Consider the following 27,681-nt stretch of genomic DNA (forward strand, 5'->3'; position numbering starts at 1 on the left):
AACTTACAGATACATGTGAAGTTAATTAACTAATACTACATAGAATAAAGGGACCAACAAATGTACAAGGAACACTGAAGAAGTGATTATTTTTAAGTTAAAATGATGTATACCGTTTATGCCTCCTTCCACTTTACACGGTCGTGTTACAGTTCAACTGCCTCCCATTTTAAAAAGCAAAAAACATCCTTTAATGACCATTCTCACCTCCCAGTCCATCCCCCTTGCATAACTATAATAATCCCAGTCTTTTAAGCAGCAAGGAATTAAAGCTGCAAGCACAAGCTTTGCTCCCACTGTGAAGGAAACACATCCAATCATTCTTCTTGTGGGCAGGTCACATCCTATGCTATTTTTTTTTCCATTCCATATCACTTTATTTTTTTTTATCATGTTCAGTTAGCCACTGTATAGTACATAATTAGTCCTTGATGCAGTGTTCATTGTTTTATTAGTTAAATATAACACCCAGTGCTCATCACAGCTCATGCCTTCCACAATACCCATCATCCTGTTACCCCCCACCCCCTTCCCTCCTCTCCTCTGAAACCCCCAGATTGTTTCTCAGGGTCAGAAGTTTCTCATGATTTATCTCCCTCTCTGATTTCTCCCCCTTTGGATTCTCTCCCTTCCCCTCTGGTCCTCCTCGCTGTTGCTTATGTCCCACATATGCGTGAAACCCTGTGACAGTTGTCTTGCCATGTTTGACTTACTTCACTTGACATAATCCTCTCCAGTTGCATCCATGTGGATCCAAATGGTGGGTATTCATCATTTCTGTTGGCTGAATATTCCATTATGTATATGGATCACATCTCCTTTACCCATTCATCTGTTGAAGGGCATCTTGGCTCTTTCCACAGTTTGGCTATTGTGGACATTGATGCTATGAACATTGGGGTGCATGTGCACCTTCTTTTCACTATGTCTGTATCTTTGGGATAAATACCCAGTAGTGCAATTGCTGGGTCATAGGGTAGCTCTGTTCTTAACATCTTGAGGAACCTCCACACTGTTTTCCAGAGTGGCTATACCAACTTGCATTCCCAGCAGCAGCATAAGAGGGGTCTCCTTTCTCTGCATCCTTGCCAACATCTGTTGTTTCCGAAAGAAGTGATTGATTTTGATTAGGGCAGAGAATGATTCTAAAGGAGATGACGTTAATTGTTATGTTAAACAGTGAGCAGGGTTTTATGCCTATGAGAGTTGGGAGCTCTCTGAACAAAGTCATGTTATTCATGAGTGAGAAATAATATATGGTAAAGTTCTTTTAACTGGCCTCCACTGTGTTAACTAGCATTTGCCACTTCTTTGTTAAAACATAATGACTGCTTCCTGTAAAGCTGTTAAAACTAAACATTGCAACAAATAGGCTACTTCTACTAAGGTTGCTTACTCTGTTTCACCGATTGGATTACAAGACTACCAAAAGTTAATTGGGTGTGTGCTGAACTTGTTATTGATTTTTTTAAAAAGATTTTATTTATTTATTTGACACAGAGTGATCACAAGTAGGCAGAGAGGCAGGCAGAGTGAAAGGGGGAAGCAGGCTCCCTGCTGAGCAGAGAGCCCGATGCAGGACTCGATCCCAGGACCTGAGATCATGACTTGAGCTGAAGGCAGAGGCCCAACCCAGTGAGCCACCCAGGTGCCTCTGAACTTGTTACTGATTATTTAATTAGATAGCCCAAAACTGATGAAATATGTACAAAAAAGAAAATTACTATTGTAACTAAGTTAAATACTTTGAAAGACTTGATAAAGGCAAGCCTTAAAAATATAATTGCTGATGGGTGCCTGGGTGGCTCAGCAATTGTGTCCGACTCTTTATTTAGTTTCAGGTCCCATCTTGATGGGAGTCTCAACTCCATCGAGCCCCGCATGGGGCTCTGCTCTCAGCATGGAGTCTGCTTGATAGTCTCTCTCTCTCCTGCCTCGTTCCCTGCTGACACTCACTCTCTAAAATAAATAAATATTTTATATATATAATTGCTGTTTAAGTAGATGTGGATGTGCTGAATGAAGGAATGAAGGGTTGAAAGTAAAAGATCCAGAGGGAGTGTGTACTTTGCTTTCCTGTTGACTTCAAGTTTTTGCTTCATTTTAAAGACCCTTGGAGGTCTTAGGAAATGTACTATGAGTATGGTTTATGCAAGAAAGGTAGCATAGGTTTAAGACATTGGAGACATTCTCCAGTATCTTCTGTGTTGATTTAAATATCTTATTTACATTTAATTATTTTCATACCTATATATCCTATTTTATGACTCCCTGTTTTTTTAATTGGCCTTTCTGGTTAACCAAGCAAATACTTTTTTTGATTCCATTGGATAAGAAGAGTTTTTTGGAGCCATAGTTTTTCAGGAAGAAGAGCATTAGTGGTATATAGAGAGTAGCAGATCCAGTTGGCAAAATGAACTGAGTCTATAGCATAGAGGAATTTGTATGCCTTGCTAAGGTTGACCTTTAGTGCTGATGCATTTTTAGGGAATGATCCTCACTCTGTATTTTAGGAAAACTATTCTTCACAGATTAGTATTATTGGCAGAAATTGGAAGTGGGGCAGACCTGAGAGAAATTGGAAAACAGAATTGGTAAGGCTTGGTTGTGATTCACTGGATATGCGTAGTGAGATAGGAGGAAAAATCAAAAGGTGGTGATAATGCCTGATAATAGCTAATGTTCATTGAGTGTTGATATGTGCTAGTCACTGCTCTAAGTCCTTTAAGTATATAATTTCAGTTACCCTAAAAAGCACATGAAAATATGTTGTTTCCACCACCTCACAGGTCTATATGCATAATCACAAACCCCAAAAAGTTGGAAAAATGACAGACTAATTGTAAATTTGGGTATAGGCTCATTTGGCAGGAAACCATGACCTAAACTGATATAAGGCTATTTATAGTCTTTGTTTATCCCATTAATATATGTTCATTTTTTGTAAAAATATTAATTAATGTGTTTGGTTATGAAGTGCTGCCTCAGATTCAGTGGGGCTTTTACATAATCTGCAATATTATCTTCCTAAAATATGAAAAGTTTTGAAATTTGGCTTTGGATGAGTGATGGTTGACCTGTATGATAATTCTTTTACAGATGAGAAAACTTGAGTCAGAGTGATCACACAGAGTAAGTGGCAGAACTAGAATGTGAACCTAGTCAGTCTAACTTTTCAAGTCTGTCCTTTAAACCAGTACACTATTCTGCCCTCGTTTATCCTTTGTGATTAGCAAATGATGCGTTTAAACTTACCAAGAGACCTAAAGAGCAAGACTGGCGGAAGCATAGAAGAGACTGTAGTGGAATGTGGTTTTAAATATGCCTCTTTGAGGGTGCCTGGGTGGCTCAGTTGGTTAAGTGTCTACTTTTGGCTCAGGCCAAGAAACACCAGGGTCCTGGGATCGAGCCCTGCATTGGGCTCCCTGCTCAGTGGGGAGTCTGCTTCCCCCTCTCCTTCTGCCACCTGCTTATGCTCTTTCTCATGCTCTATCTCAAATAAATAAATAAATATTTTTTTAAAAATAGGCCCTGTTTGAGATGCTAATGGATATGGTGCTGTAGGAAGCCAGGAATATATTGGATGTTTTTATAATGCATGTACTGGTTTTCATGAAGCCTAAGATGCCATTGTTGTTACACAGTGTGATTATTTTATATACCAACTAAAAAAAGGTTAAAAAATGAAACTGTGATACTGTGTATGTTTTTGTATGTGTGTTTAATCACCTAGATTTTGTTCACAACAGTATTATTTTCTATGGAATTTAGAGTGTAATTGATGCAGTGTTACCAAAGAATGTTCACTTATTGCCTTTGGGATTTTACTTTAAGCCATTGGTATGCATTCTTCAAGTTTTGATTTCAATGCTTTCTTGATTTTACCGGAAAGTACCAACAAAAAGTTTCAGTTGACATCCAAGAAGACATTTTAAGTTCAACAAATAGGGTACCCGTTATGCACATAAGTTGACTGAAGTTAGAACAGTATGAATAGCTGTGACCAAGGTTACATGGGGACCGATAATCACAACCATATTGTGTCTGCCACCTGGCCAATAGCCATTGTAAGACATCATGGGTTGTAACATTGATTGTTCATAGAAGATTTCCATGATTTTAAAATGTGAAGGAAATGTACACTTCAGAATTGTGAGTAGGATTTTTGCCTTTGGGGATTAAAAGTTGCAATAATAAAGTAAGACAGTAGTGCATATAATTGATTTTAATAAACAAATATGCCTTTTCAGGAGTCAGAGCATCATCAAATAGGTGTAGAGTAATTGAGACAAACAGGGAATGAGAGAGAACCTTGAAGATTTCCTATATTTAAAGGTGGTTTTACAAAGAGAATAGAGGAATTTAAATACTTTTCCCACATTCTGATTTTTTTTTAAACAAGTGATAATCCAGGTTCCTAGATAACTGGAAAATAGACCCCAGTTTCACAAATAGATTCATTTCTCTCACAGATATTCTTAGCCTGGTTTTTGCTATTGGCATAATTAATTATGTCTATGACAGTTGTGGAACCCTGATGTCAGGAATTAAGCAAAGTATTTGGCAAGGTATCAGGACTAACAGTTGACCTAACAAAATGACTTATATATGAAGATAATACTTTGCCTTTAGGGTTTTGACAAATTAAAAAAAAATTAAGGTTAAAATTGCCAATGTTCTAAACATTGAAATATGACATTAAAAATGAGGAAGAATTTCTGCTTTTGGGAAGATAGAGTAGACATGGTTTTCCCTATTCCTGCTAAGAACTAATAAAAACCCTGAATATTGCATATAAAACATAAGATTCTGAGGGGTAGAAAAGGCATGATGGCTTGGCATCACAGGACCCACAGGAGAGCGTTTCCTAGCTTTTCTTTTTCTTCATGTTTCTTTGAACTGAAAACATGGATAATCCAGAAGCACAAATGGGCACACCAAAAAAAGAAAAAGACCCAACGAAAGCCTAATCTCGTTAGCCAAGTACTGGGAGAGGGGTGCCCTCCCCAGTCTTTAAGCAAGGCAGAAAACTTAAAAATAATAATAACCACTCTGTTTAATCAGGCAAAGTCCACAGGGAAAACGAAGCTTAGTCTCACCTGTGCCTTCACCAGCAAAGACTGTGTAGGGAGTGTAGACCTCCACCCTTACCACGCTATATTGAGGTGTGCCAATAGTCTTACCGCACTGATATCAGATTAGGCCAGAGCTAGCCCAGACTTTAATCCTGGTCAAATGGTTAACTAGCCCTACCCCCACCTATAGTAGATACCAGCCAGCTACTACTACTCCTTCCTTGGGTAGAGAGTGAATACTTTCACCACCGCCTACCAGTAAAGATGCCTTCCTCCCTCCCCTTATTGTCAGTGGAGGCCACATGGGGAGTAATAATGAAGCACTCATACCCTTCTTATCCAGGGAGATATCAGTGAAGTCTCATGGTAAACTAGAAGTAACAAGGAGCCACCACCCCATCTCTGGTGTCAGTGGAGCTGAGTGGAAAACCTAAACTTCTACCCCCACCTTGTGGTAATGATATGGCACCTCCACAGCTTCCTCTGCTATACCACAGCCAAACAAAGCCAGCTACCATAGAAGATTTAAGCAAGATCTACAGTCATTTAACATAAAACTCAAGAGTATCTAGATGTCAGTTGAAAATCAGTTGTCACACCGAGGAAATTCCCAAATTGAATGAAAAAAGACAATCAGTAGACATGAGACTAACATAGAACTGCCAGAAATACTACTCTTAAAATTATCTGACAGATTATAGAGCAGCTATCATAAACATGTTTCAAAAGCAATTATAAGCATGCTTGAAACCAATGAAAAAATTGAAAGTCACAGCAAAAAGAAACTGTGCAAATAGCAGATACTAAGACGAATCAAATGGGAATGACCTGAAAAGTCTAATAACCAAAATAAAAATGGGTAGGCTCAAGAGTAGAATGGAGGGGATAGAAGAAAGAATTAGTGAACCGAAAAACAGATCAACGGAAATTACAAAATCTTAGCAACAGAGAGGAAATAAACTAAAATAAAATGAATAGACCCTTGGAGACTTAATGGGACTATAACAAGGAGCTGACATTTGTACCATTAGAGTCCCAGAAAAGAAGGAAGGCATGACTGGAAAAATACTTAATGAAACGATAAGTGATGGTTAAGATACCAACCTACAGATTCAAAAAGCCTAGCAAATTCCAAACAGGAATAAAACAAAGCCCTCTGCACCAAGACATACAAACCTCTGAAAACTAAAGACAAAAGTCTTGAAGTAGAAAGAAAAACTATTTTAGGAAGGGAAATTCAAATGACACCAGATTTCTCATGGAGACCTGGAGAAAGTGGTATAACATTGATCAAGTGCTGAATAAAGAACTGCTGTTTTTAATAAAGCTGTTCAGAAGTTCCATGTCAGAGCTGTTGTTTGGATTCTTACAGCTGTTTTTAGCTGTTTTTCATTGTGGTATAGAACTTCAGGAATGAAATAGCAAAGTGCATTCCCACTGAAGATGCATAAGGTTGTTTATACTTATTTTAAGATTTTTGTTGCTCAGAGACTACTAAAGGAAAATAGCATCTATTTCTTAAGTTAATAGTATAATGTTCTACTTACTCATCTTTGAAAAGTTCAGGTAGTTCATAGTTCTGTGTCATTAGATGGCTTTGAGGAACTCATTTTGATTTTCAAGAAACAGCTATTCCAGTGGTATTCTTCTGACTTTATAATTTTAAAAAAATTATTGTAAAACCACACGATACTAAATTTACCATTTTAATGATTTTTAAGTGTATAGTTCAGTGGTGTCAAATATATTCACATTGTTGTGCAGCAGATCTCTAGAGTTTTTTATCTTGTAATACTGAAACTGTATGTGCTAAACTCTAATTTCCCCTCTGTACCCTCAGCCATTGGTAACCAGCTTTCTATTTTATGTTTCTATGGTTTTGACAACTGTAGATACTTCATAGAGTGGAATCATACAGTATTTGTCCTTTTGTAACAATCCTATATTGCTTAGCACATAATGACTTTGAGGTTTATCTGTGTGACAGAATTTCCTTCCTTTTTAAGGCTATGTTGATTTTCTGGTCTTTCAAGATTCATTTTTGAATTAAAAAGTCAATATACATTAAGTTTGGACACTAAATATATTCAGCTCTTGCTGATGGAGTTTCTTCTTCCTTGTCTCTTTGATCACTGTGTGCTCATTAGCTTCTACTTTAAAGACAGTTTTTAAAAAGATCAAATTTTTTAAATAAAAACTATTTCTCTTTCTCATAATCTCTTCTATGGATTGGTTTTTGACAAAACTCATAAAACAAGACAATTGTTAGAGACTGTCAAAATTTATCTTCCAAATTCAATTAATGTTGAATAATTCTAACCCAGATAGATTCCTGCAAATTTATGTAACATATCATATCCAAGTTGCAACTAACTTGGTTAAGAATTTTACACTTTTTGTTAGATTTTTAAATTAGGACATGTGCAAATAAGTTTTTAAAGGTCCATTTGGATCATGTCTTGATTTTGAGGTCTGTTCAGTTAATTTGTCCAAACTTATTTATTGACTCAAGGTGCTAGATTATTATAAATCTCAGTGAATCTGGCAGTTTAACATATTTCACTTCTTTTGTCTTTTTTTTAATTTTGTATTTTTTATAAACATACATTTTTATCCCCAGGGGTACAGGTCTGTGAATCGCTAGGTTTACACACTACACAGCACTCACCATAGCACATACCCTCCCCAATGTCCATAACCCCACCCTCCTTATCCCAACCCCCCTCCCCCCAGCAACCCTCAGTTTTGTGAGATTAAGAGTCACTTCTGGTTTGTCTCCCTCCCAATCCCATCTTGTTTCATTTATTCTTCTCCTACCCCCTTAACCCCCCATGTTGCATCACCTCTTTTTCATATCAGGGAGATCATATGATAGTTGTCTTTCTCTGCTTGACTTATTTCGCTAAGCATGATACCCTCTAGTTCCATCCACATTGTCACAAATGGCAAGATTTCATTTCTTTTGATGACTACATAGTATTCCATTGTGTATATATACCACATCTTCTTTATCCATTCATCTGTTCTTTCCATAGTTTGGCTATTGTGGACATTGCTGCTATAAACATTCGGGTGCACGTGCGCCTTCGGATCACTATGTTTGTATCTTTAGGGTAAATACCCAGTAGTGCAATTTCTGGGTCATAAGGCAGTTCTATTTCAACATTTTGAGGAACCTCCATGTTGTTTTCCAGAGTGGTTGCACCAGCTTGCATTCCCACCAACAGTGTAGGAGGGTTCCCCTTTCTCCACATCTTAGCCAGCATCTGTCATTTCCTGACTTGTTAATTTTAGCCCTTCTGACTGGTGTGAGGTAATAACTCATTGTGGTTTTGATTTGTATTTCCCTGATGCTGAGTGATGTGGAGCACTTTTTCATGTGTCTGTTGGCCATCTGGATGTCTTCTTTGCGGAAATGTCTGTTCATGTCCTCTGCCCATTTCTTGATTGGATTATTTGTTCTTTGGCTGTTGAGTTTGCTAAGTTCTAAGATTTTGGACACTAGTCCTTTATCTGATAGGTCGTTTGCAAATATCTTCTCCCATTCTGTCAGTTGTCTTTTGATTTTGTTAACTGTTTCCTTTGCTGTGCAAAAACTTTTGATCTTGATAAAATCCCAGTAGTTCATTTTTGCCCTTGGTTCCCTTGCCTTTGGTGATGTTCCTAGGAAGATGTTGCTGCGGCTGAGGTCAAAGAGGTTGCTGCCTGTGTTCTCCTCAAGGATTTTGATGGACTCCTTTCTCACATCGAGGTCTTTCATCCATTTTGAGTCTATTTTTGTGTGTGGTATAAGGAAATGGTCCAATTTCATTTTTCTGCATGTGGCTGTCCAATTTTCCCAGCACCATTTATTGAAGAGGCTGTCTTTTTTCCATTGGACATTCTTTCCTGCTTTGTCGAAGATTAGTTGACCATAGAGTTGAGGGTCTATTTCTGGGCTCTCTATTCTGTTCCATTGATCTATGTGTCTGTTTTGTGCCAGTACCATGCTGTCTTGATGATGACAGCTTTGTAATAGAGCTTGAAGTCCGGAATTGTGATGCCACCAACTTTGGCTTTCTTTTTCAATATTCCTTTGGCTATTCGAGGTCTTTTCTGGTTCCATATAAATTTTTGGATTATTTGTTCCATTTCTTTGAAAAAGATGGATGGTACTTTGATAGGAATTGCATTAAATGTATAGATTGCTTTAGATAGCATAGACATTTTCACAATATTTATTCTTCTAATCCAGGAGCATAGAACATTTTTCCATTTCTTTGTGTCTTCCTCAATTTCTTTCATGAGTACTTTATAGTTTTCTGAGTGTAGATTCTTTGGTTGGGTTTATTCCTAGGTATCTTATGGTTTTGGGTGCAATTGTAAATGGGACTGACTCCTTAATTTCTCTTTCTTATGTCTTGTTGGTGTAGAGAAATAACATTTTTCATTTCTACAGTTTATGAAGAAGTTCATCATTTATAGGTATCTTCTATGTTGGCCTCATTTGTATCGCTTGAGGAAATCATTAACCATTGTTAAGGCAATAAAACCTGCTTTTTAAAAAAAAAAAACACTCTAAAGCATTTAAAAAAAAAAAAAAAAACTACTCATCTAAGAAACAGCCCAATCTTCTGACTTTCAATTTGGGATATCCTGTATGAAATTTTTTCTTTCCAAGTGATCTTAAATATGTTTCCTAATTAGCAGTCACAAGAGCTGCTTATAATACTCTCGTGCTTTTTTTGTTCTGAAGGAAATATAGCCTTCTGTTTTCAGTATCTGGAGGGCCCCTCAAAGTAAAATTCTGGTATTCCAGAAAATCTGTGCTACTTTATTTCACCTTATCTTAAACATTGCTTTCTAACTGTGATGATTTTGCATGATGGGCTAAAAGATAAAATTTTATTTATAGACATTAACTTATTTAAATCTCACACATTTGCCTATAGACTAGGCTTCCAATGTTCTAATGAATGTCACACAGCTGTCAAGAGGGTGAGTTGGGAGCCTGACTCAAAGTCTACAGAACCCAGATGTTTGTGCTGTTTTTCACACAGCCAGTCTTTGAATGGTTTTTTTAGGTTATTCATTGTAGCGCAGAATTAATGCCATGGTATTTTATTTCTTTATTTTTGTATATCATTTGTTTATTTTTTTAAAAAGATTTTATGTATTTATTTGACACAGAGAGAGAGAGATCACAAAAAGGCAGAGAGGCAGGCCAGGGTGGGGGCTGGGGTGTTGGTGTGGAGGGAGCAGGCTTCTCCCTGAGCAGAGAGCCCGATTTGGGGCTTGATCCCAGGACCCTGAGATCATGACATGAGCCGAAGGCAGAGGCTTAACCCACTGAGCCACCCAGTCTCCCCTTTATACATCTTTTTTTTTTTTTTTTTTTTTAAATTATATTTGCAATTGATAGTCCTGGAGTACAGGTGATTTTGTGAATTATATGAGTATGCATATATATATACCTTAACTTTTGGCTCAGGAATTACTCCAGGCTCTGTTTCCTGCCAGTAGTTTTAGGACTTTATTCTTGTTAGTTTCTCTTAAGATCCTTCCTGTTTATATAAATTTTGGATTGTCTGTATTTGGCTTCAACCTGGTATTTCCTTGAGACTCTGCTTCCAATGTAGCTCCCCCTGCTGCAAGCACTGAAGCTACTCTGAGGTACTCCTTTAATTCTCAAGTCTTTATATCCTATGAATGATTTCTACCTAAGCAAAATAGAAAAGTTTTTTTTTTAAGTGCAGTTACAGTATGGTAGAAATATTTGTAGCATAGCTATTAGTCAGATGTAGGAAATAACTTCATTTTCTCTATATCATTAATTAGTGCCACCATTCATCTATCACATCATACAAGTCAAGAACTTTGATTTATCCTAGATACCTTCCTCACCCTCACTTTTCATATCCAGCTGATTTCCCAGTATCTCCTTGGGTATCTCTGGAATTCATTCATTTCTTCCATAAAATTCAAGCTTCCAACATAATTTTTTTTTTTACTACTGCAGTAGCTCCTTAACTGATCTGTCTACTTTCTTTGTACATTCTGATTTATTTTTCCATACTGCACAAAGTGATCTTTTTGAAACATTCCTGATCATATGACATCTCAGAAAAGTAGGCACTGACGGGGGGTGGGGTTAAAAGAGACAGATATGCATAGAGATTTATCAGTTCTTTCAGGAAAATGAACGAGGCCCTTGTGGACCATACATCCTTAACTATCACCGGGTATAAAGTACCTTTTGTTCTTTCTTACCTGGAACACACTTTTCCTTCCATTGTCTTTGTTAGTACCTACATATTCTTCAGAGAACACTTTTCCTGACCTAACTGAATTAAATTATCCTATTATTTACTTGTAGAGACCCCAAAATTCTCTGTCGTAAGACTTACAAAGTTTTACAATAATCTTAACTCTGAATAATTTCTTTTACTAGACTATAAACTCTCTGAGGGAAAGTTCTTTGTTTGTTTTGCTTACAATTGTATTATTCCTGGCATGTAACATAGTACTAGGTACATACTAGATACCTGTCTTAGCTTTGGCTGGGATAACAAAATGCCATAAACTGGGCGGCTTAAACAACAGGCATTTGTTTCTCATAGCTCTGGAGACTCAGGAATGAAAGGGCCAAGGTGCTGGCCAATTCTGTATCTGGCAAGGGCCCTTTTCCTGGCTTGCAGATAGCTGCCATCTTGTTGTGTGTCCTTTGGCAGAAAGACAGTGAGCTCTAGTGTCTCCCTCTTCTGTAAGAGCAGTAATCCCATCATGGGTGCATCACCCATGGGTGATGAGCGATTTCATCTAAGCCTAATTACTGACCAAAAGTCCCACCGCCTAATACCATCACATTGGAGGTTATGATTTCAACATGAAATTTGGGGATACAAACATTCAGTCCATAAAAACATCCCATAAATATTTGTTAAATTAATGAACACATTCGAAGTACTAGCAAAAGATGTAAATAAGTTCACAAGAGGTGAAAATACAAATGCCAGTACACATATCCAAATATTTTCAGCCTCTTGTGTGATCAGGAAATAAAGTTTTATCCCCATTATGTTGGGAAAATATTTAAAGATTGATAACGTCAATTGTCCATTTAAGAACATGGCTACTAGGAGATGGTATGAAATGATAGTATGATTCAGCCATACTATGGAATATTTTTCAACTATTATAATGCATTGCATTCCTGTACATTGAAAATAATTTCATTAATTTTTTTTCAAAAAAGAACATCAAAAGTGACTGTACATATGTTTATATACATGCATACAAATTCATAGAAAGTTATAAGAAAATATTGTTGGTATTTTTATCTCTGATGAGGGAACATAATAGTACAGGATAGATATAAAGGTGTTCTTGTTTTTTCTTTTTTTAAACTCTGGGCATTTTTACTCTTTTTATAATGAGATATTTTTATGAAGTCTATAAAAATATATATATGAATAAGAGTTTAAGTTGGTTAGGGACATAGAGGGTAAAAAGTCCATTCTTTACATATACAAAAGTAAAATCAGGGATGCCAAAGGAGCATGGGTTAGTCTGGCACTGTAAGCATAGTTCTCTATTGTTGGAGCCCAAAGTGTGGTACAAGACAGAAGAAAAATGAGGCTGAAAAAGAAGACAAAACCAGCTTATTGAGGGCCAGGTATGTTTTCTCTTAGTATAGTACAACCATGCAAGGATTTTTAAGTGGGAAATTAACTCCAGTCTTTTTTTTTTTTTTTTTTTTTTTTTTTTTTTACTCCAGTCATTTTAAAAGGAGATTCTGGGAGATGTTTAATTGATGCAGTGAAAAGAGATTCCCACCTTTTTGTATCTGGATCCCTTTGTCAAGTTTGGTGAAACCTTTGGATACTTTCTCAGGATTGTTATTTTGAATGTAGAAAATAAAATACAAAGTGTTTTTTTTAAAAAAAAAAAAAACAGTTCTGTTGGGTTTCATTTTTCAAAATATTAGGAAAACACATTTATGGTATAGTTATATACGTGCTTCTTTAGTAACACATTAAATAAGGAAACCTAATAGTTGATCGAACAGTTACTTTAATTTCAAAGTAGTGATGATCATAAACAGTATTTTAAGATATCTGCATCAGCTGAATGGCCTTCTGACTTTAGTCCATCAAACCCCGGTTAAGAACAGTTGCATATGGGGCACCTGGTGGCTCAATTGTTTGAGCGTCTGACTTTGACTTTGGCTCATGTCATGATTTTGGGGTCCTGGGATTGAGCCCCACATTGGGCTCCAAGCTCAGCGGCATGTTTGCTTGAGGATTCTCTCTCTCCCTCTGTAGCCCCACTGCTCGGGTGCACATTCTCTCTTTCTCTCTCTCTCTCTCAAATAAATAAATCCTTTAAAAAAAAAAAAACTATTGCAGATGACAGACTGGGAGCATGGAGATCAGTTAGAAAACCAGTCAATACGAAAATAATGAAAAATATTGGTGGAGGCAATTTGAAATGATCCTATGGAAGACTTTCTAATTATCATTACATAACATTTTTGTATTAGTAAGGCAGTGTTTGTACATTATAGAAAAATTAGGACATATAAGAAAACATGCCCTACTTTTTAAAAACTTAATGCATCTATCCTTGGTTTTTAGTGTTGCTAAAAACATTAGTGTTTTTAGTATGCTTTTAGTCTTAATGATACTGTCATTGCTTAACTGTCTTCCTTTCCCTTTTACAGATTTTTAATTGGTCAGGGAGCACATGTAGGAGCTGTCAACAGTGAAGGAGACACACCATTAGATATTGCTGAGGAGGAAGCAATGGAAGAGCTACTTCAAAATGAAGTTAATCGGCAAGGTAATGTAAAAGCAACCTAAATGGAAGAAATGTTTAAAACTGTTTTAGAAAAAATATGATACTTGACTTTTTCAATAAAATAATCATTGGTACTAAACGGGAAATCATAATTTGAGTGGAAAATAACACCTTCCATAATACTATGTGTGTATATGTCTGTTTGAAAAAAATACATGATTCTCAATTCTGCATCTTTTTAGTATTTTTAAAATTGAAAGAAGTATCATAAATTGTAGGATCAGACATAAAATTATGTGGTAATAAAAGCTTTGGAGAGAAAATAGGCAAAGAGGTTAGGGAAGTGGACAGGATGAATGAAACACGTTGCAAATTTAAATAGAGCGGTAGTGGGTATTTAAGCTAAGATCTGAATGACGCGAGAGGATTAATCATTCATCTGGGGAAAGAACATACCAGACAGGGAGCTACAAGTGCAAAGACAGGAGCTTGCAGGGTTTATTGGGAAAAGCAGCAAGTAGACTAGTATTACTAAAGTATGTGGAACAAAGAAGAGGCTGGGGGAAGATGATGTCACAGAGGTAACAGTGAACCATGCCAAATCAAGGCCTTGTTGGAACAGCTTTGGTTTTTAGGCAGAGAGAAGCAGGGAGCCAGTGGAGTAATTGAGGTAGAGTAACACGATCTAACTTAAAAGGCTGTGGCTGTTGTGTTGAGAGTGGATTGTAGGAAAGTAAGGGCAGAAGTAGGTGGTAGTGGACAAGGTTGGATTTTAGATGTATTTTGAAGGTTTGGTCAAGAGGATTATTGAGTGATTAAGTGTAGAGTATGCAGGAAAGAAGATATAAATGAGCTATGAATATTTTGGGAAAAGTAAGCTTTGTGGGGAAAGTTCAGGGATTTATTTTAAGATATGTCAAGTTTGTTTTGCTGATTAGATATTTAAGCAGTTGAATCTGTGAGCCAAGAAAGGTATAGGCTAGAGATACAAATTTGAGAGATATCAGTGATTGTTTATGGGTAGAGTTTTGTTTAGGAGCAATGAGTGTTCTAAACTGATTATGGTAATATTAGTTTCACAACTCTGCAAATAAATTAAAAACCACTGAACTGTATACTGTAAATGTATATGAATTGTATCTTGAGACATACATAATACATAATATGTTTGTATTATATGTATATATATAATATCTTTATATAATAAAATCTAGCAGTTCTTTTTTGGAGGCACATACTCAAAAGGATTTCAAAAAATAATTTGTATACCCATGTTTATAAGAGCTTTATTCACATAAGCAAAAGATTGAGGTAAACTAAGTATCATCAGTGGATGAGTGAATAAACATATGTGGTATTTACATACAGTGGACAATATATTATTCAGCATTAAAATGGAAATTCTGACACATACTGTAGCATGGCTGAACCTTGGGGACATTATGGTAAATAAAATAAGACAGTCACAAAAAGACAAATACTGTATGATTTCATTTACATGAAATACTTCAAGAATCAGATTAATAGAGAAAATAAGTGGAATGATGGTTGTCAGGAGGTGGGAATTTTCATTAAGAATTTTCCTAACCCCAGAATTCTTAATGACTAAGTGCTGAAAAAAAAATCTAAGGAGTGCCTGGATGGCTCATTTGGTTGTGTCTGACCCTGGATTTTGGCTCAGGTCATGATCTCAGGGTTGTGAGATTGAGCCCCATTTTGGGGTTCCATGCTAAGCTTGAAGCCTGCTTAAGATTCTCTCTCTCCTCTTCCCCATCCCCTCCCCAATATGTGCATGCTCCCTCTCTTTCTCTCACTTTCAAAAAAAGATATAAAAAAAATAAAGTAATAATGATAATCTTAAGACACTGGAGCTGAGAAGATATTTAAGTGCCTAAATTGAGTTGAGACATTGTTAACAGATAGTTGAAGGTCCCTGAAGCCCAGGAGAAATGGCATACGTTAGAAAAGTAGTTAAAAACTGGAGCTTGGATAAGTACACAGAAGAGCTTTTAACAGGAATGTTCTGAGCAGGCATTTTGTTTCTTTCTTTTTTTTTTTTTAAGATTTTATTTATTTATTTGACAGAGAGAAATCACAAGTAGATGGGAGAGGCAGGCAGAGAGAGAGAGAGGGAAGCAGGCTCCCTGCTGAGCAGAGAGCCCGATGCGGGGCTCGATCCCAGGACCCTGAGATCATGACCTGAGCCGAAGGCAGTGGCTTAACCCACTGAGACACCCAGGCGCCCCAGGCATTTTGAAATAATGGGATATTCAAGACCGGAGGAGGCTGGAAGAATAGATAAAAAGCATCATAACTTAGAAAGAAGACTGCTTTATCTGCCTATATTTTGCTCTGATGAATGCCTAGATAGATACCTAACCATTTCCTGTTAAACACTAGTTAAATCTTCCTATAGTCTAATATTAGCAATTATTATATGCTATGAAGGGCATGGAAATGTACTAAAAATTCTTGCCTTTGGTTTCCTTGTATGTAAAGGAAGCTTTTTGCAAGACTGATCTTAACTGTATGATTGCTTTGGTATTAGTTAGTTCCCAGCAAATGCTCTGAGTGCTGGGTATTGAAAAGACAGAAAGGAAGAAAGAAGACAATCTTTATTCTTAAGGATTTCACAGTATAACAGAGGTAACAGATATATATAAATAGAGCTTCACAATGCAGTGTGCTATGTGCTAAAATATAGATAGGGATAGAATGCTGTGGGAGAACCAAAAAGACTGTGACTGCTTCCAATAGTAAAAGTTTAAGAACGATGACATTTGAGAATGAGTTTGCTTAGCAGAGAAAGGAGGTGGTGGACAAAAAAGGTGTGTCAGGCAAGAGTATCAGCTTGTGCAAAGAAAAGGAATTGGAGACACAGCACATGTGGAGAAGTCCTTAGAACTGGAATCAAAATGCAAAGTCAGTATGGAATTAATAGGAAGGTGAGACCTGAAAAAATGAGGCTGGAGCCAGATGGTGAAGGACACCCATTTTGTAGGCATTAGATACCGTAAAGATCTCCAAGCAGGAAATGAACTTGATTGAATTCAGTTTTTAATAATATAGCTTATGGCATTTTGGAGGGTGATTTAGAATGGGGAATACACAGTGGCATATCTTCCTTGAAGGAAGGCTCTTAAATTAGTCCAGCTGAAAGATAAGGACAAAACAATTACATTTAAGATAGAAATGAGCAGGGCTGTCTTGAGGAAATATTAAGGTAAAATTAAACACTTTGATGAATAATTGATTGTGGAGGTGAAGGAAGAATTGAGGCTGTTTGCCTCCTGAAGCTTCCAGTTTAAGAATTAATGATGGCTGGAGTGCCTGGGTGGCTCCATTGGTTAAGCATCCAACTTTGGCTCAGGTCATGATCTCAGGGTCCTGGGATGGGGCCCCGCATCCAGCCGTGCACCCCGTATCGGGCTCCATATTCAGTGGGGAGCCTGCTTGTCCCTCTCCCTCTCCCTTGCCCCCTTCCCACTCATGCTGTCTATCTCTCAAATAAATAAAATCTTAAAAATAAAAAGAATTAATGATGGCTAAATTTGTATGGGAAGATGTGGGATGAAGTAGGAACAGATTTAGGGAGTACATGAGTTTGGGGATATATTGAGTTTACAGCAGCTAAAGGACATTCACATAATAATATTTGGTGTGTCGTTGAACTTAGGAGATGTCACAATGGAAAATGCACATCTAGAAGAATAATAGATGAGGGGGAGTTCTGGGAAATAATGAGATGACCCTGGAACTGAAAAGTGAAAAACTAATACCAATGACAGTAACTAACTCTTACTAAATGCTGATATTGTATGCTAGGCATTGAGCCAGTGGGCTTTAAGTCCTCATTTCATTTTATCCTCACAGTAATGCTAAGAGATTACTACTACTGTTACCCTCATTTTACAGATGGCAAATTGAGAATCAGTGATTTACCCAGGATCATAGAGGTAGGATATAGTACTGTAGTTCAGTCCCAAATAGTGTGACAGATCTCTTGAGTCCTTCATCACGGTACACTTCATCACGGTACCATTTTTATTTTATTTTATTAAGACTATATCCTACAGAATACTTCATGGTGTTCATTTTATTCATGTAATAGGAATACATGAACTTATAGAGCATAACTTTGTTCCAGAGAAACAAATTATAGGGCTGTTTTAATAGATTTTAATAATTATAAAAAGAGTACCTTAAATATACCTCTTGTACTGATAAGATTTCTAAAATTACTTATCCTGATATGAACGTTTTTATTTAATATTTTAAAATTCTTCTATTCTTTCAGCTCTAGTTTTTTATTTAATATATTTTGTCTATAACTATTTATGCTGAAATAAATTGCCTTTGATACTAGTAATGATTTGTGGCACCTCACTGGCTCAGTTGATAGAACATGCAACTTTTGATCTCAGGGTTGTAAGTTCAGGCCCCACATTGGGTGTAGGGTTCACTTAAAAACAAAACGTAGTAATAACTGAGCAGTAGCTTCAAGTATTTCTGAATTGTATTTTAATGCAGTTGCTTTTATTTAGCTTGGGACAAAAGTCAATCTTTGTATGTCTTATCTGTGACCAAACTCCAGTTTATTCTTATTTTTTCTAACCAAGAGATTTGGTTACATTTCAATCTTATATTTACTGTTTTTCAATAGTAGTAGCGGTTGTTAAATAATCTAATCCCTTTATTACACCCAATTTAATTTTGATATCTATTGTTTTCATTATTTAAAAATCTTAAAATTATAGTATGTGGGCTAAGAACCAGATAAATGCATTATAGAATTTTCTGTCTGTTAGACCGTAAAACAAGAAAGGAGAAGCAGAATCATAGGCATTTAGAGCTGATAGTAATAGTTAATACCTTGGGGCTTACTCCTGATCTAAGCATTTCACATATCTCATTAATTTAATCCTCACAACAACCTTAGGGGATAGGTGCTTTCAGTACCATTTTTTTTTTTTTTTTTGCAAATAAATATTTTACAAATAAACTGAGTATTAGCAGAGATTAAGTGTCTTGCCCAAAATAATACAGCTAGTAAGTGGCAGATGAGGGATTCAAACCCAGCAGTCTAGGTTCAGTTTCAGTGTTCTTAATCCATTATACTAATATTCAAAGACGTTATGGTTTTCTCAAGGTCGCTAGCTAGTTAAAACAGTGGAACTAAAAGGATAAAGATATTGTCATAATGTAGTACCATAAGGGTTTTTTCTCCCTTAGATTTTAATGACCCAAAGCATGATCTATAACTAATCGGTAGTATTTTAATTTTTTTTTTAAATATGAGAGTAGAGTTTTTCTTTCTAACTGGATTTTCTTAAGCATAAGAAATTTCCCTTCACACATACTTTAATTTTAAATATGAGCTGTTTTTTTTTTACATATAATTTATATGAGCATGATTTGGAGGCAAAAGAGGATAATTGCTTTATAATTAGATAAAGATAGAATGAAATTAGACAAATCTAGAAGTGAGAACTATGTATTTTTTAATTTCAGTCCAGAGGAAATTTAGAATAGTAAAAGATAATAAAAGTAAGAATATTCAAGATGGTAAAGACAAAGGCATAATGATAATAAAGAGGTAGTCTACATTTTAAAAGACTAAGTAAAAGTATAAAGCGTAAGAAAATCAGTCTGAGAAAAATCATTTAGTAAAAAGATTATATTTAATGTATTATAACTTTATAACATTAAATGTATCTTGATATGAGATGATATCTTTTGGTAGGAAATTTTTGGTACATAAAATTGATCATTTTGAAATGGTGTTACTTTTTAAATAATCATAGGTTTTGTTCATTAAACGTATATAACATTTATAATGGGGTTTTACAAAGTCTTTTGGGAATCTTTTTTTTAATTCATTTATTCACTTGAGAGAGAGAGCATGAGTGGGATGGGCAGAAGGAGAGAGAATCGCAAGTGAACTCTGAGCCAAATGTGAACCCCACCTGGGACTCAATCCCATGACCCTGAGATCAAGACCTCAGCTGAAACCAAGAGTTGGACCTCAACCAACTGCACCACCCAGACGCCCTCTTTTATGGGAAGTCTTATTGCAAGTTCCTTTTTTTTTTTTTAAAGTAATTAATTTATTTTTTAATTTTCAGCATAACAGTAAATGTGATGTGATATAACAGTCCCTACTTTGAAGATGACTTTTCCTGTACTTAATGTAATGTGGGGATTTTTTTTTAGATTTTATTTATTTATTTATTTATTTATTTGACAGAGAGAGAGAGAGATCACAAGTAGGCAGAGAGGCAGGCAGAGAGAGAGAGAGGGAAGCAGGCTCCCCACTGAGCAGAGCCCAATATGGGGCTCAGTCTCAGGACCCTGAGATCACGACCTGAGCCGAAGACAGAGGCTTAACCCACTGAGCCACCCAGGTGCCCCTAATGTGGGGATTTTTTAAATGTTTTCATTTTCATTGAGCTTCAGTTGAATGGTTTAGTTGTGCCTTGAATAATTGGTGATTTGCTTAGGCAAGGGAAGGATACAGTCCATGTAGAAAATAATAGCTTGCACTACAGCACACAAGCATGATGTACTTGGGGACCTTGGTGGAGATCTAGATTGTAAGAACACTGAGTAATGCTAAAAAAGAAAAAGTAGAGGTTAAAAGTGTATTGAGACCAAATCATAAGAAAGGCTATGTCTACTACACAAAAGAGCTTGAGTTTTGTCTTACAGGAGGTAAGGAGCCATTGACGAATTTATGTAGAAAAATGAATGATTATATTTTGATATGGAAAAACTGGGCTGGCAGTGGTGTGGGAAATGAATCAGAAGGTACTGAGATTGCGTGAGTTAAGGGTCAGTAGTAGAAGTTAAAGTGTGGGATAAAGGACATGAACTAAAATGGTGATGAACTATGATACCATCAAGACAACAGTCTAGGAGATGGCAGTTCGAAGTGTGTGAACTAATTGGATGAGGGCTGGGAATAAGGTAAACGGAAGGATTAAAGATGCCTTCCAGGTTCCTGGGTAAGTAGTAGTACCTACTCTAATAAATACAAGACAGGCAGCAAGCTGACTGGCTAGGAAAATTGAATTAAGATTTTAGCATTAAGTTTCAGATGCCTGTGGCATATGATTTTATTATATTACTTACCTAGTCTTGACTCTTTTCTGTTCTCCAAGCTCAGATATCCAGCTGATTGCCTGATATCCAGTTAGGTAGATGTCTGTCAGGGCATCTCAAACTTCACATTTCTCTTACTGAAAATTTAATTTTTCCAATTGCTCTGGCTGAAAACCTTTGATTCATATATGACATCTTTTTCTCTTACATCCAAACTAACAACAGATTCTGTGGGTGTACCTTGAAGAATTCAGAATCTAATCTCTTTTTTTTTTTTTTAAGATTTTATTTGTTTATTTGACAGAGATCACAAGTAGGCAGAGAGGCAGGCAGATAGAGGGAGGGAGGGAAGCAGGCTCCCCGCTGCTGAACAGAGAGCCTGATGTAGGGCTCCATCGCAAGACCCTGGGATCGTGACCTGAGCCGAAGGCAGAGGCTTTAACCCACTGAGCCACCCAGGTGCCCAGAATCTAATCTCTTTACCACCTTAGGTACTACTTAGGTACTAAGTACTGCTTAGGTACTACTTAGTACTCCTACTTTGGGTAGTACCTAGTTTAAGCTACTATCATCTCTTGTCTAAATTATTATAGTAGACTCCAATTTGATACCTCAGTTTCTTCTCTTAACTTTTCAGCTTAAGTGATCCTCTTAAATTAAGTCAGATTGTGTCACTCTGTTCATTGTTCTTACTACTTTATAGATACCCTGGCCTTCTAAACAGAACATTCCGAGCAGGCTTTTACCTCAGAGCCTGCTAGGACTTCCCTATGCCTGGAATGTCTCCCAGATTAGAATATGACTGTCTCTCTCTCTCTCTCTCTCTCTTTTTTTTTTTTTTTTTTTTTGCTCTAATGTCACCTTACATAGAGACTTGGCTTTACCAAACCATGTAAAACAAGTTTTTATATTATCAATAAGTTCACTTCTACACCCATTACACCTTTATAAGAAGTACCTGACATCTTGTAGGCACTCAGTATATATTGAATGGGTGGGTGAATGGCTAAATGGGTGAATGAAAGAAAAAAATTGTGACCAGTTGGGATACGTGGATATGAATTATAGGTGAAATCTTAGTTGAGAAGGGGTTTGTGTGTGTAATTGTTTTTACTTATTCATCATGTAGTTAGTATATATTTACTGATCCCTTTTACTGTGTATTAGGTACTCATCTAGAGAGTGAGGATACAGGATAAAAAAGCATTATCTTTACATTTAATTAGTTCATGGGTTCCTGGAGTAAGACAGACTATGTAATTGCACTCTGGTTTATGCTGTTCATTAAATAACCAGCAGTTTAAGCCATGAGACCACATGAGATCATTTGGGAATTTCAAGGTTATCTTTTCTACTTTAATTTTTTTCTCAAGATTTTGAGCTCTTTGAAGGTAAGAAAGAAGTTAAATGTAGTGTTCCTTTTTAAATTCTTTGCACTCTTACCATCTCAACCTCAGTGCTTAATAAATGCTTTTAAATGAATGAACATCTATATAATTTATTAAAATTATAATGCTGATACTAATAGTGAAGAATGTACTATGTTAGAAAAGGAAAGAGTTTGGTAGAGCATCTGTATGAAAATTGCTAAATTTTCTGAGTCGAAGTCTTCAATAAACATTTCTACCTAGTAGGCTAGAGTTCAGAGAATTGGTCAAAGCAGTTAGAAATTTAAGACTTAATTATATTTTGCTTTGTCTTGTTTTTAAACTAAAGGATGATATACCTAAGGAAATAAACAAAATTTTAAGAACAAAAGATTTATCAGAAAAGGTAAAAAGAAAGCCAAAATAATATTGTGGGGCAAAAACTAAATAATGAGCAGAGAAGGCTAATAAAATAGCTATAGTATTCCTACATTTCCTTATTGAACCAGGTTGTTGTTAGCAGCCCATTTTTCAAAAATACAATTTCATTTTTAGTTTTTATTTAAACTTGACTTATTTTGAATAATTTTATTTCCCAACATAGAAAAAACATTTTCTATAAAGAAAAAAAATTTTTTCATTTTATCAGGGGTTGATATAGAAGCAGCTCGAAAAGAAGAAGAACGGATAATGCTTAGAGATGCAAGACAGTGGCTAAATAGTGGTCACATAAATGATGTCCGACATGCAAAATCTGGAGGGACAGCACTCCACGTTGCAGCCGCTAAAGGCTATACAGAAGTTTTAAAGTAAGTATTATTTTTCACAGTAATTTTTCTAATTTGGTTTACTTTCTTTATTTCATTGTTTTGAAACGGTTTATAAAAGTGATTTGATGTCTATTTATAGGTAAAAGAGAAAACTATATTGAATGTTATTGCTTTATATCTCAAACCCTTTTTTTTTGCTCTTGAATTTTGATTATTCTGTTCTATTCTTAGGTTGTAGTTTTCCACTAAGTTAAAGTGTCAGACAGTCATTAAATGTTACCTTCTGGGGTGGTAAATTACTACAAAGTCATTTTGAGGTTCCCAGATTGACCAACTCTGGTTACTGAGATTAAAAACAGTATTCCATATAAACATAATCATCATATTCAAAGAACTTGATTCTTAGTGGATCGTTATTTACATGTAATTTATCTAACATGCAGTTTTCTTTTTACTACATAATTTTGGGACTCAGTGCTTTTAGCATAATACCGGGTTATAAGCAACTGAGACTTTTTAGGTCTATATATTGATCAGCAAATTTCCTTGAAACAAAGCTCTGTTATATCACAATAATTTTTTTTCTTTAACTTATGCAGTGCAAAGCTGTAGGCAGCCATATGAAAAAAATAATTTAGTGCATAACTTTTGTTATATGTATGTGAAAGGAAATAAGACTAGTACGCAGGAAAATCTTCTCCACCCTTTATATTGTTACGTTCCACCGGAGTTTCTAATATAAAACTGTTCTCCTTATTCCCTCTTCTCAGTAAAAACAGTGAGGTTTAAGTGGGCCACCTATTCCCAGGTTTTCTCCTTTTTTCAATCTTGGCTGACTTCAGTAACCGAAGCCTTCTAGAATAGTGAAGTTAACTTTTGATTACCTTTTGTTATCCTGTGTGTTTTTCTCTAATCCCAAACTTAGCAAACTTGTAGACCCCATTAGCAGGTCACAAATGAACTTAGTGACTTGATGACAGCATTTTTTAAAGAAAAAAATTGAAATATTAGAGAGTTGCATATGGTAAAGGCAATATATTTTGAGTACTAGTTGCACTATAAAATAGTTTACCAGACAGCTTCCAAGTGGTCTTTAATTAGGTTATTTAAGCTCTTAAAATTCTTTATTAAGATTTTCAGTGGGGATTGGGATATATTTTAAACTCCTCAAATTAGTACTTAAGACCATAAGTCATCCTCTTAAGCTAAGCTGCTACCATTGCTCCTCAGGCATGCATTATTCCAACAATATATATCTACTTGAAGTTCTGTCATGATGTCTTAATGCCTGCTTTGTTTCTGTCTAGATACCTTCATTCACCATCTCTTCAACTTGGAGGCAAATTCCTTTTGATCCTTTGACTCAGTTCAAGGCTCTTAAGCCTATGAAATAACATGCTCAACCTTATTCATAATAAGTGCAGATAAAGCTACAGTGAATTACCATTTTTCATCTCTCATATTGGCAAATATTAAAATGTTTGGTACACTGTGTTGGCGAGGTTGGGGAAAAGGCACTTATATGACAATTGAACAGATTCTATCAAAGTAACAGTTATTCTTTGGCTTAGCAATTAGTTCTGCCTCTAGGAATTTTTTTTAAGATAATCTCAGAGGAAAGAAGGTATGTGCTAATAACAACAGCATTATTTGTAATAGGAATAAGAGAAGGTTGAATAATTTTTAATACACTCTTTCACTGAATACTCTGGTAGCGATTAAAACACTATATATAGAAATAGAAAGAACACTAAGATATATTAACTGTAAAAAGAAAAGAACAGAAATATTCATCATTTGTGTTTATATTTGAAAATTTTAGGGGCATCTGACTGGCTCAGTTGGTGGAGCATGCAACTCTTGCCCTGGGTTGTGGTTTTGAGGCCCATGTTGGGTGTATAGATTACTTAAAGATGAAGTCTTTAAGAAAAAAAATTCTTTTAATTTTTTTTGCTGGTATATACATAAAATCTCTCTAAGGATCCAATCAAAACTAGTAGTATGGTTATCTGAGGGAGGGGAAACTGTTTGGCTAAAGGTCAGAAGTGGGAGTTTGACTTCCCTAGCCATTTATTCTTTTTTTATTTCTGAACTTTGTAAGTATGTTACTTAAATAAAAATATGTATGAAATGAAAAATAAACAGAAGATACCAGTTTCATATGTAACTTTCTCCCTACTTATTACCCCTGTCCCTTTCTCCACAAATACACAGCCCCTTTCTATTGAATTTGATGCTTTTCAACTTTGTACTGCCATTGCATTACAGAAACTCTTTCAGGGTTGATTGTTTTACTTGACTTTTGTCTTCCATTTGAAGCTTTTTGAATATAATAAGCACTGTCTTATTTTTTTGAGTATTGTGTAGCCTGGCATATAAAGAGACCCTTATGATTATGGGGGGGGGGGAATATATATATATATACACCTTTCTTGTCTTGCCTCTCTGGATAGAATCCCAAGTACTTAAAATTTTTGTCACTGAGAATATTTAGTATGATTCCAGTTCATATTTTCTTTTTTTTTTTAAGATTTTATTTATTTATTTGACAGACAGAGATCACAAGTAGGCAGAGAGTCAGGCAGAGAGAGAGAGGGAAGAGATAATCTCCCTGCTGAGCAGAGAGCCTGATGCGGGACTCGATCCCAGGACCCCGAGATCATGACCTGAGCTGAAGGCAGCGGCTTAACCTTACACTGAGCCACCCAGGCACCCCAGTTCATATTTTCTAATGGGGGATATATTTTTATATCTTCCAGTATTATTCTGTTAATAAAGTTTCTGATAATACATGTTAGTGGACCTATTTTTTTGAACTTTAAGTTCTAGACTTATATCTGTTAGCCTGTTCTTTAGATTGGAGACTCTTAAATGTTGGTCTTCAGGCAGGTAACGGGATTTACTAAATATATAAATTGGCAAGGTGCATCTCCCAATATACTGTTTATTTCCATAGGACTATAGTGGAGGTGGGGGATTTTTTTTTTTTTAATAAGCCTTAAAATGGCTTTGTTTTGGATCCAGAATTGGAAATGGCTGCTTTAGATATTCTTAGGAAATAGGGGATCAGTTCGTGAAATATAAATAAATGAGGGGTTATGTATTAGCTATCACTGCCACCTCCTGTAGGTAAAAAGAAGCCCTTCTCAAGCTCAACTTCTTGGAAAGTAAGGTAAAAGTCAACCAGATTTCATGAGTTGTAAAGTATTTACTACTCGCCTGTGTGTGTGAGGCTGTGTACTATGTGCAATTTATAGACCAATTCTTTGCTCTCTGAGCTTAATTTTCTAAATAAAGGTTAATGTCAATATAAAGTTAGGAAGGCATACTAACATAATTTATACAGTTCTTTGCACTGTATTAAAATGTATTCCTCTTTTCTAGCTTTGTTGATAATTGGTATATCTGCTTTCTACTGCTGCAGAAAAGTAGATTCGACCCCTTGAATATTTGTTTTGCTTTGTTTTGTTCTTAACAGATTGTCATTTTCCTATGAAAATTACCCATGATAAATCATTAAGCTTTGTGAAAACTTTCACAAACTAGTTCCTCAACTGCAAGGCAACAGAAAAACTACAAAATAAATTTGTTTGATCCCAGTTTATTTTTAGAACACATTTAGCTTGAGATGATATATTAAATGGATACATGAAGACATTCCCTCAATAAATCAGTTTAACATACAAATTGATCCAGGAGCTTTTAAGTTCACATTGAAAAATTACTGACTTTCCTATGAAAATTTCAACTATAATTCATATTAACAAGAATAAGTTAGTATTGCACCAAACCATAAGACCTGTTAGTCATTAGGAATTAATTAAAGCTGAGTGCATTATTATGACAGTAATTCAAGATCCTCATTGCCACTGTTTTCTGAGAATTATTTTCTTTTGTCCTAGTTAATTTATTGAAGGAAAGGGAGAAGATACAAACTAGGGAAAGAAATACATGACAAATTTTTGTTAACTTGCATGATATAAAGCTAATGATATAAGTTTGCTCATTTTTAGATTTCTTAATGATTATCTAATTCACTGTAATTTCTTTAGACTTTTAATACAGGCAGGCTATGATGTTAATATTAAAGATTATGATGGCTGGACACCTCTTCATGCTGCTGCTCACTGGGGTAAAGAAGAAGCATGTCGAATTTTAGTGGATAATCTGTGTGATATGGAGATGGTCAACAAAGTGGTAGGCCTTTTAAATGTATTTTAAATATTTAAATTTTTAGAAATATCCAATAGGTATTCTAAATATTTAACTTTTAGAAATAAATGTTTTAGAGTCTGAAAAATGTTGTAATATAAATTCTGTAATTGTATTAAGTTTTAAGAACTGTACAAAAGAACATTTATCAACCACTTATTGATTTTTATTATCAATTATTTAAGTTTTTCTCAGTCTGTGAGGTGGTTTTGGCCTTGTTCCTCAGAGAAAGAAGTATTACTCTTTGAGTAATCATACATAATAGATTTGGGTACTTGGGAACTCATAAATAAAAGAAAATTTTGCATTACTCTGTGAATGTTTTCTCCCATCATTCTGAGTTGGAACACATGCAGAAGTATATTTCTGTTTCTCTTT

The 27,681-nt window shown here is 35.6% G+C and overlaps 1 protein-coding gene across 7 annotated transcripts in view; it reads left to right on the forward strand.

Annotated features, from left to right (window-relative positions):
• Window positions 1–27,681, forward strand: part of PPP1R12A (protein phosphatase 1 regulatory subunit 12A) — a 147,965-nt gene that overhangs the window by 53,126 nt on the left and 67,158 nt on the right. For all 7 annotated transcript variants that reach the window (XM_045069079.1, XM_045069081.1, XM_045069080.1 and 4 more), the window contains exons 3-5: window positions 13,777–13,895; window positions 22,971–23,130; window positions 27,144–27,288. In XM_045069079.1, coding sequence (XP_044925014.1) covers window positions 13,777–13,895; window positions 22,971–23,130; window positions 27,144–27,288 — 424 coding nt within the window. The remainder of the gene's footprint in view (window positions 1–13,776; window positions 13,896–22,970; window positions 23,131–27,143; window positions 27,289–27,681) is intronic.

This window comes from Mustela putorius, unplaced genomic scaffold (genome assembly GCF_011764305.1).
Source record: "Mustela putorius furo isolate JIRA1106 unplaced genomic scaffold, ASM1176430v1.1 tig00003911_pilon_pilon_pilon, whole genome shotgun sequence".
Taxonomy (NCBI): Eukaryota; Metazoa; Chordata; class Mammalia; order Carnivora; family Mustelidae; genus Mustela; species Mustela putorius.